Source organism: Triticum dicoccoides, chromosome 5B (genome assembly GCF_002162155.2).
Source record: "Triticum dicoccoides isolate Atlit2015 ecotype Zavitan chromosome 5B, WEW_v2.0, whole genome shotgun sequence".
Taxonomy (NCBI): domain Eukaryota; kingdom Viridiplantae; phylum Streptophyta; class Magnoliopsida; order Poales; family Poaceae; genus Triticum; species Triticum dicoccoides.
In genome coordinates, this window is record NC_041389.1 from 670246282 (window position 1) to 670257388 (window position 11107).

The 11107-nt window shown below is 50.5% G+C and overlaps 1 protein-coding gene across 1 annotated transcript in view; it reads left to right on the forward strand.

Annotated features, from left to right (window-relative positions):
- The first annotated feature begins 3365 nt into the window (after positions 1–3365).
- The window catches only part of LOC119306582 (12-oxophytodienoate reductase 7-like), a 12083-nt gene continuing 4341 nt past the window's right edge, over positions 3366–11107 (forward strand). The window contains exons 1-3 of the mRNA XM_037582762.1: positions 3366–3427; positions 3511–3651; positions 10871–11001. Coding sequence (XP_037438659.1) covers positions 3366–3427; positions 3511–3651; positions 10871–11001 — 334 coding nt within the window. The remainder of the gene's footprint in view (positions 3428–3510; positions 3652–10870; positions 11002–11107) is intronic.

Genomic DNA, 11107 nt, shown 5'->3' on the forward strand with positions numbered 1-11107 from the left:
GGCAGCCACGAGGTAGGGGGGCGCCCAGGGGGGTAGGGGGCTCCCTCCACCCTCGTGGTGGTCTCGGGACTCTTCTGGTCCATCTCTGATGCTTCGTGGGCTTCTTCTGGTCCAAAAATAATCTCCGTAAATTTCCAGTTCAATTGGACTCCATTTGATATTCCTTTTATGTGATACTCAAAAACAAGGAAAAACATAAACTAGCACTGGGCTCTAGGTTAATAGGTTAGTCCCAAAAAAATATAAAATAGCATATAAATGCATATAAAACATCCAAGATGGATAATAGAATAGCATGGAACAATAAAAAATTATAGATATGTTGGAGACGTATCACTCGCCATCCTTCATACACTAAAAAATGACATAACATTTGAAAATAAGCTGAATGACATTTGATAGAACACCTGCCGGGCGTGGTCTCCGACATGGAGGTCGTCGACAGGGGACAGACTGTACCTGGGTACAAATGCCTCCAGGGCTGAAAGCTCCATCAGAACGGCGAGCGGGTGCGTCGGTGCTGGTTGCGGTGATCCAGAATGCCTCTGTGGCGGCCAGAGACGAATAGAAGCGTTGGCGAAGGTAGAGGGTGCGGATGCAAAGTAAGGGAGAGAAGGCGGGGAGTGAAAGGAAATACAAGCGCGACGCTCTCCAGGTTGGTCAGGAGCTTGTTAGAGCAACTCCAACGGGTCGACCCAAACGGATGACGATTTTGTCCGCTTTTTGTCAGTTTGGGTCGGCCGCCCGCCCGGCATACGCCCTGTTTTAGATTTGGGTCGGCAGTGCGCCCAACGCGCCGACCCATATCTGCCGGCGTGGCCACCCTATTTCAAGAAATAGCTCATTTTGCATTGCTTTTGCATTCAAACATATAGCCAAATAACATAGTTTCAACAGAATAAAATAGCATAGTTTACAAGCCGAATACAAGTAAAAAATGTCTCACATAGTTTTGCAAGCCGAATAAAGAAGATACCTCTATTGGTTGCCAGCATGAGCCCAGATATGCTCAACCAAATCATTTTGCAGTTGCACGTGAGTTTTCTAATCATGCATGTCACGATGGAATTGGGTGAACTATTCAAACGTTGCCGCTCCTCCATGCTCAGGCACAACATTCTCACCCTGAAACTGAAACCCTTGATCGTACAAACATTCCAGATGCTCATCTTCTACGATCATATTGTGCATGATCACACAAGCAGTCATCACCTCCCACAGATTCTGCGTGCTCCAGGTATTAGCAGGATACCGAACGATGCCCCATCGAGATTGCAAAACACCAAAGGCACGCTCGAAATCCTTCCTAGCACTCTCTTGCTCTTGGGCAAATCTTTTTCTCTTCTCTCCGACAGGGTTGGGGATTGTTTTGACAATAGTGGTCCACTGAGGATAGATACCGTCACCCAGGTAGTATCCTTTGTCGTAGTTGTGGCGTTGACAGTAAAGTTCACCGGTGGGCTGTTGCCTTCGGCAAGCCTAGCAAACACCAGCGAGCGCTGAAGCACGTTGATATCATTGTGTGATCCGGCCATACCAAAGAAAGGGTGCCAGATCCATCTTGAGATGTCACGGCCTCAAGTATGACAGTGCAAGCCCGGACATGGCCCTTATACTGCCCTTGCCAAGCAGAAGGTCAGTTCTTCCACTCCCAGTGCATACGGTCTATGCTACCAAGCATCCCTGGGAAGCCCCTACTGGCATTCATCGCCAACAAACGGGTTGTATCTTCAGCAGTCGGCTCTCTCAAGTACTCAGGGCCAAACATAGCAATAACAACCTTGCAGAACTTATACAGGGACTCTAGGCATGTAGTCTCGCTCTTACGGACATACTCATCAATGAGATTACCGGGCAGTCTGTATGCCAGCATTCGGATGGCAGCAGTGCATTTCTGATAAGTGAAGACACCAACCTTTCCAATGGCATCCTCTTTGCACTCGAAGTAGTCATCGTAGCCGACCACCCCCTTTCTAATACGGTTGAAAAGATGCCTACTCATACGGAAACGGCGGCAAAAATTTTGATGTTTGAACAACGGATTTGTTGTATCAAAGTAGTCCTTCCAAACAAGGAGATGCCCGCTCTCCCGGTTGCGATTCAACGCCGGAAGGTGGCCCGGAATGGAGCCACGGAACGTCGGGTGCTGGGTATTGAGGTGACGATGGACCAACACGGCAGCCAGTATCTCCTCCTTGTCATTGGACGACGAATCGTCGGAGTCACAAAGGAAATTGTAAAAAAATAACTCGTCGGCGGAATCCATTTTATACCTTGGCAAACTGTCGAACAACTTGCGGGCACCGACAAAGAAGACGGCTGGCGAAGGGAGTCGCGGCGCGCACGGACCATCTAGCTGCCCTGCAGGCATCCGACGTGCTGGCCGGCATCCGGCGAGCGTGCCGGTGAGGATCTGGCCGGGGACGGCGAGACGGCTTCTTGGTCGTGGTCGCGGCTGTGTCAGCGGGGAGCGGGGGTAGGAAGCATTTGGTTCCCCGGCGGCAAGACGGCGGTGGCGGGCAACGTGGGAGGTGGCGGTGTTGCTCAGCGGATGTTGCGGGTGCCGGCAGCTGACAGAGTCACCAAAAAAATAGGTGGCGGCGGCGACGACGACGAAGGAGGTGGGCATGGTTGCTGTTGGATGGGGGAAGGCCAATGTACCACCGACCAGCGGGCTCGGGGGAGGAGATGGCGAGCGCGCGCGCGTCCGTCTCGTATCCGCGCCGACGCAAATCCGGCTAAAAAATTGGCCGGAAACGGGTCGCCCGCGGACGAAAAGCGGACGCGCATCCGTTTTGATCGGCGCGTTGGACCGACTTTTGTGTTCGCGCCGATCTAAACGAACGCCAGCTAACGAGATGGATTGTCCCGTTAGATTTGCTCTTAGGACCGCGTCGGATGCGAGGCTGCAGCCCACGGCGTGCTGCTCTGTGGGGGCTTGCAAACAAGCCGGCGCTGCTGCTGGTCGGGGCGGGGCGGCGCTGCGGCGAGGCGGAGGAGCTCTGGGTGGGACGGGGCAGGTCCGTTTGTGGTCCAGGCGCCTCCTGCGTGTTGGGCGCAGATGCTCCACTGTCCGCCACCCAAATCGCGACCCAAACGGATAAATGTCCGTGTCCATTTGGGGTAGATGGTTGGAGTCGGTCTTTACGCTTGAGTAATATCCATCCCCCACCCGCGCGGCGGCGCGCGCATATGTTTTTCGTGCATAATCTCTGCTTTACTTCTGGGCTGCCTTTCGGATCGGACACCACCATGATCGCACTCAATTATTCTTCCATCCTAATATAACAATTTGCTACGTCCCGCGCCTTCCTTTGCCCTACTGCTAGCCCCCTCGACCGAGCAGCACGAGACGAGCGCGCCAGATGGATCAGCGGCCGTCGCTCTTCTCGCCGTACCAGATGCGCCGCTTCAGCCTCGCCCACCGGTAACCAATTTTGGCCGATCGATCGGATACGTTTTTGCTTACTCGGTCGTTTGACCGCGGTGGCGCCCGCGCGGCGCATGCAGGGTGGTGCTGGCGCCGCTGACGCGGTGCAGGGCCATCGGCGGCCTGCCGGGGCCGGCGTTGGCGGAGTACTACGCACAGCGCTCCACCGACGGAGGGCTGCTCATCTCAGAGGCTACTGCCATCTCGCCGGCCGGGGCGGGGTACGTACGTATATAATAATCTCGTCACTTCTCCGCTCCGCGTCTCATTATGCTTTACAATGGTAGGCTTGCCCATCTTAACTTCTGACGTGTGGCACTTTCACCATCTTGACTGAAAATCCACCAGAAGCTTGGAAAAGTTGGCACGTGCGTGTGAATCTTGAATTCAGAATGATTGTTTCTCCGTGTATGCCCATTTTTACATGGTAAAGTCGGGGATTTAGATTGATCTTGAACGCCATGGCTGACCCTCAGCTGCTCAAGCTAACAGTAAGAACTGCTAGAGTTGGAAAGACAGCAGGGAAAAGGAAACTCGTGCAATTCTCTCTGTATTGATTGATTCGGAGATTACACCATATATATCTGTACATGCCTAACCCACGCAGTGCCTAACCCACTTGGGCTTAACCCATGACTAACCCACGTACGTGCACAGACGCACGACGTGAACACACACGTACGCTAACACCCCGCCGCAGTCGAGCTGTCGTCGCCTGGCAAGATGCATAGACTGGAACGAAAGGCTTGAAAAGGTGCTGCCGGGAGGCCCTCGGTCATAATATCTGCGAGTTGTTGAGTAGTGGGAACATGTACAATCCGGAAGTCGCCGAGAGCCACCTTCTCCCGAACAAAATGAATGTCCAGCTCGATGTGTTTCGTCCGCCTGTGATGCACTGGATTGGTGGACATGTACACCGCCGAGATGTTATCACAAAACACAATCGTCGCCTTCGGGAGAGAACAACCAAGCTCATCAAGGAGTTGTCGTAGCCACACGCAGTCAGCAACGGCGTTGGCGACGGCGCAATACTCTGCTTCCGTGCTGGAGCGAGAGATGGTGGTTTGCCTTTTGGAGGACCAACTCACGAGTGTGCCGCCGAGATAGACGCAGTAGCCCGAGGTAGAGCGTCAAGTGTCCGGGCAGCCGGCCCAATCCGCATCGGAGTAAGCCACGATCTCCGTGGAGGCAGAAGATGACAGAAGGAGGCCATAGGTGGAGGTGCCACGAACATACCGCAAGATGCGCTTGATGATGGCGAGATGGCAGTCACGAGGATCATGCATGTGTAGGCATGCCTGCTGAACTGCGTTGGCCAAGTCAGGGCGCGTCATGGTAAGGTACTGAAGCCCGCGAGCAAGACTACGGTACTCAGACGGATCATCCACCGGGGAGCCAGCATCAGCAGGAACCTTGGGTGACGTATCAACGGGGGTAGATGCAGGATGACACTGAGACATGCCGGCTCATTGAAGAAGCTCGTCGGCGTACTGGGCTTGGTTGAGGAAGAACCAACGCGCCGTGCGATGAACCCGGATGCCGAGAAAGTAGTGAAGATCGCCCATGTCCATCATGGCGAACTCGTGTTGAAGCTGATCGACGATGTGTCGAAGAAGGGTCGTCGATGAAGCAGCGAGGACGATGTCGTCGACGTACAACAGTAGGTAAGCAGTATCGCTGCCCCGCCGTAGTAGGAAGAGTGAGGCGTCCGAGCGGGACGGGGTGAACCCGATGGTGGCGGCGAAGGTGGCGAAGCGGTGAAACCAGGCTCGTGGCGCCTGCTTGAGGCCGTACAACGACTTAGAGAGTCGACATACATGATCACGACGAGTGTCGTCGACAAACCCAGCTGGCTGATAGCAGTAGACCCGCTCATCAAGAACGCCGTGGAGGAAAGCATTTTTCACGTCAAGCTGGTGAACGGGCCAGCCGCGTGAGCATGCTAAGGTGAGAACGGTGCGAATCGTTGCCGGTTTGACCACCGGAGAAAAGGTCTCCTCAAAATCGATGCCCGGACGTTGAGCGAAACCACGGACAACCCAACGGGCTTTATAGCGATCCAGCGAGCCGTCGGCGTTGGTTTTGATCCGAAAAACCCACTTGCCGGACACGATATGAGTGCGAGGCGGGCGTGGTACAAGTGTCCAGGTAGAGTTAGCCATGAGAGCATCGTATTCCACCTGCATAGCCGCGCGCCAATTTGGATCTTTCAGAGCAGCGCGGACAGAGGATGGAAGCGGAGAGATGGTCGTCGCCTGCAGGTTGGCGTAACGTGGGTTTGGCTAAAAAATGCCATGACGGGCGCGCGTAAGCATCGGATGGACGTGTGATGCGGGCGCGGTCGCGGGCGCAGCGGGGGGAGTTGGAGAGCTGGAGGACGGAGTGCGCTGTGAACTGTGCTGCTGCATGCGCGGGGAGGAATAGGATGGGTCGGGTGGCCCATGGGATGGTGAACTGCATGGCTGCATGCGTGGGGAGGCGCGTGGTGAGGCTGGTCGAGTGGGAGGAGACTCATGGGAAGTTGACCGTGAAAGGCGCTGCTGCATGGGCGGGGAGGCGGGGCAGTTTTGCATGCATGTGGGGCCGGATGGCATGGGCGGGGAGGCGGGGTTAGTTGGCATCGGGGAGGTAGGTACCGAGCCAAGTGGCGCGCATGAAGCGGCCGGCTCGGGCGGCGCCCATGCAGGGGCGGCGGGATCTACGTAATCAAGCGATGCGGGATTATCTGGCAGAGCTGAGGAGATAGAGGATGAATCATTCTCGAAAAAAAATCAGGCAGCGTTTTGAATGGAAAAACAGACTCCACAAACGTAACGTGCCGAGAAAAAATGATACGCCGCGAGATTGGATCGTAGCAACGATATCCTTTTCGATCGTCTGGGTAGCCAAGGAATACACATGCGACCGAACGTGGGGAGAGTTTGTGAGGTGTCGTAGCGATGAGATTGGGATAGCATAGGCATCTGAACACGCGCAAGTTACGGAACTCAGTTAGGCGGCCAAAAAGCAACTCGAACGGTGTGGTGATGAGGCAAGGTTTGCATGGACGCCGGTTTAGGAGGTAGGAAGAAGTAGCTAGGGCTTCATCCCACCAACGTGGCGGCATGGAGGCATGAAGAAGAAGGGTGCGAACACCGTCGTTAAGGGTGCGGAGAATACGCTCGGCCTTGCCGTTTTGTTGAGAAGTGTATGGGCATGTGAGGCGTAGGAGTGTGCCGTGGGACGCGAAAAGGGTGCGGTTGGCGTGACTATCGAATTCGCGACCATTGTCAGTCTGAAAGGCAAGAATGGGGCGAGAAAATTGTGTTTGGACATAGGCGTAGAAGAGAACGAGTAGGCGATGAACGTCCGACTTGCGACGAACCGGAAAGGTCCACACATAATGAGTGAAATCATCAAAAATAACTAAATAGTATTGATAACCGGATACACTCAAGAGGGGACTCGTCCATACATCACAGTGACAAAGTTCAAAGGGAAAAGTAGTTTGCGAATGAGAAGAAACAAATGGGAGCCTAGTGTGTTTGCCTAGACGACAAGCATCGCAGTAGGGCGTGGAGCTTTTATTGTTGGTGAACTTGAAGTAGGTAGAAGCCTTGGCAAGGACGGCGGCACCGGGATGTCCGAGGCGCTGGTGCCAGATGGTGGCAGTGACGGTGGTGGCGAGGCAGTGGCGTGGAGGCGTCAACGTATAGAGGTCGCCGGTGGAGTCACATCGGAGAAGCACTGTCTTGGTGGCCAGATCCTTAATAGAGAAGCCAAGGGGGTCAAATTCAACCGAAACAGAATTATCGCGAGTAAAAGCTCGAACAGAAACTAAGTTTTTGATAAGGGAGGGGGAAATGAGAATTTCGAGAAGAGAGAGGGAACGGGAAGGAGTGTTAAGAGAAGCAGAACCTAGTCCTACAATGGGAAGAGTAGAGCCATCGCCTACAACGATGGAGGAAGGAGAAGATGGGGTGGGAGAGGAGAAGGGTATACCAGCACCAGAACTCATGTGGGAAGACGCGCCGCTGTCGAACACCCAGTCGCCTCCAAGAGTCGAGGGCGGCTGTACGGACATCTGGTGGAGCGCCGCGATGAGAGCGGCTTGGTCCCACTGCGGTGACGGCGCCGGGCTGGACGTGGCCTGGAGATACCCTGCGCCGGTGAGCCATCGACATGATGAGTGAGCCCGAACTTGGCGAGGGCGTCGAGGAACTGACGACGCCACAGGCCATAGTTCTCCTTCTCGTAGTAGAGGGTGACCATGACATGATCGCGGATGCGAAGGCTCTGGATTTGTAGAGTGGGGAGGCTCTGGGTGGCGACGGGAGGGCCGAACTCCTCGCCGGAATCGGAGCCGCCGGAGGAGAGATCAGACGAGGAGCTCATGTTGCGAGGAAGGAGTGGAGGCAGCGGAAGTTGAGGATCTAACAGGCTGAGACCATGCTAGAGTTGGAAAGACAGCAGGGAAAAGGAAACTCGTGCAATTCTCTCTGTATTGATTGATTCGGAGATTACACCATATATATCTGTACATGCCTAACCATACACACAAAGCCAGCCTTAAGACTCGGGCCACTTGGGCTTAACCCATGACTAACCCACGTACGTGCACAGACGCACGACGTGAACACACACGTAGGCTAACAAGAACAATAAAAGGGGATCAGTAGTCACTACTCAGGTACTCAAATTCCAATAACCAACATGCTTTGAAATACTATGGTGTATGATCAAGTTATGGACATCTGGAAACTGGAGAGATATATCTCCTATAAAGATGAGTTAAATTCCATGAAAAACACGTGTTCTCAAAATGAAAAGGCAGACATTCTTTTATGAAGAAAAACGTGAGTTGAACTCTAGAGAGCATGATCTATGCCCATACATATTCTGTTTTCAGGAAAACATTTTGCAGCCCCCTGCTGCATCGATGTGATGTATAAAAAATGTTGGTTCAAACATGCCGTATGTATTTGTAAAATTGAAAGGAAAAAAAACATTTTTTTCGATAAAGGGCATTTCATTGAATTGAGTTATCAAGGTGATACAGTCGCAACAAAAGAACGCCCGGACTCTGCATAACCAGATGCACACAGCCAACAAATCCAAGATCCGATAAATCAACAAAACGAAACAGAGCTAAAAAGAATCGTAAGTCCAGCCTAAGACGTGGCAGATCCTATCCGAAGATCACACCACCATCCATGGGGTAGAAAACCTCCCTGGCCGTACGCTCCAGCCGCGTAGACGCCAACATAAAAAGGTCTCTGTCCTCCGGCCTCTGCAGGATAGACCAAGTACGGAGCCATCGCGTACATATATGAATAACATGCATGGGAGATGAAACACATTTATTATTAAAAAACCCTATCATTCCTGGTAAGCCACAATGCCCAGCATAAGGCAGCCGCCCTCACAAGAATGTGTGCAGAAAATTGTTTTTGAATTCCCCTCAACCAGTTGCCGAACATATTACGTGCACTACGTGGGGGTATAGATTTGAAGCTATTTGAACTATGTCCCAAACTAACCGAGCAAACTTACACTCAAAAAATCAATAGTAGAAAACGGAGCTTTAATACCGGTTCATAAGGGCCTTTAGTGCCGGTTCTGCAACCGGCACTAAAGAATGGAGACTAAAGGCCTCCCCCCTTTAGTACCGGTTCGGCACGAACCGCCACTAAAGGCCCACCACGTGGCGTGAGCTCGCGCCGTGGTATGGGGGACCTTTAGTACCGGTTGGTGTTACCAACCGGTACTAAAGGTATTTTTTTTTGAAATTATTTTTTGAAAATTTTGGAAAAAAATTTGATTTTTTTATTTTCAATTTTCTGAATTATTTGATGATTTAGTCTCTAATCGCCCATCTTAACTGCTCGAGTGTGGATCACTCATTCCAAATCGTCTAACTTCCGGTCCGGTCACCCATCCCTCTCACTACTCCAGCCTGAGCACGCTTAACTTCCGAGTTCTATTCTCCCTCATTTCCAAGTCTGCACTTGTTGTTTTTTTGACAATAGTAAGATGTGAATCCTATTAACCCTCAGGAGTTTAGCTTGAGCATGAAGTCACATGTTTCACTGTTTGAGTTTGAAACTATTATTCTAAAAAACAATAACTATGTAGTAACACTAATATTTCTTGAATAAGTAGTTTGACCATAGTTTGACCACAGTTTGACCAGATTTGACCAAAATTCAAAAAAACTGAGATACTTATTTAGTAACACTAATATTATTGCGTAATTATTTAGTAACACTCTATATTTCTTGAATCAGTTGTTTGACCGGTTTGACAAGATTTTACCAAAATTCAAAAAAACATAAATTAGAGCATATCTTTTTTCCTTTTACAATTTTGTCATTTCAAAAATTGTCCTAAACCCTAAACCCGGGACTTAAAACGTCGGAAACTCTATGCTAAACAGTAAAAACTAAGGGTTTAAACCATAAAACCTAACCTTAAACTCTGAACTCTAAACCCTAGCACTAAACGCTAAAAACGTCTAAAAAACGTCTAAAACGCCCAAAAACTCTATTTTTCCTTTGGAATTTTGTGAGTTGAAAAAGATTGTCAAAACAGAAAACTTGTTGTTTCAGCGGATCAATCTTTTTGTTCTGCAAATTTTGATATATTATACGTATTTTTCTGAATTAGGATGATTTTGTTATGATTTTTTCAACTTTGAAAATTGCCCTATAGTCCCGGTTTGTGTCTCCAACCGAGACTATAGGTTAGACCTCTTTAGTGCCGGTTCGTGGCACGAACCGGTACTAAAGGTTGGCCCTTTAGTACCGGTTTGTGCCATAAACCGGGACTAAAGGGGCTCGTGGGGCCCCGGCCTGACGCCAGCCTGCCACCACCCCTTTAGTATCGGTTCGTGGCACGAACCGGTAATAAAGGTTCAACACGAACCGGCACTAATGCATAGCTGTTCGAACCGGTACTAATGATACCATTAGTACCGGGTCAAAATCGAGCCGGGACTAATGTGTCTCACATAAGGTCCTTTTTCTACTAGTGAATAAATGCCTAATAGAATCGTCATGTTGGCAGAAGACACATTTTGTACTGCCCTGCCAGTTGCGTTGTGCCAAATTATCTCTAGTTAAGATGACCCCACTATTTAGAAACCAGAGGAATATCCTCACTCTTAGAGGTATTTTGAGCTTCCACAAATTCATACGGTGAACAATGGCCAGCGGGAGTATCTCGCAGATAAGATTATTTAAATTGGATCTTGAAATTTCTGTTTTGTTCTAGGAAGTGCCTTTCTTGTATTTAGCACGGTTTTGAGATATTCAACACAGAAATTTTGCTTATTCTAACAGTCAGTCTATTTCCATAGATATTCCCTGTAACTGATATTCTCAAAGCTGATGACATTTATAAAATTTATGGTCGTTTCTACTGTAAGTTAATATGATGAACTAATAAACCATTGTGGGACAGGTTTCCTCGTGTCCCTGGAATATACAACCAAGAGCAAATATATGCATGGAAAAAGGTGGTGGATGCTGTTCATGCCAAGGGAAGCATATTTTTCTGCCAATTGTGGCACGTCGGCAGGGCTTCTCATCAAGGTATGCCCATTATGTGAGCAACGGTTACACATTTTCTCCAAATTGGTAAAAGGTTTGTCGAATGCAAACCTCCTAGATCATCGTGTTCCTACATTGTGCATAGGTT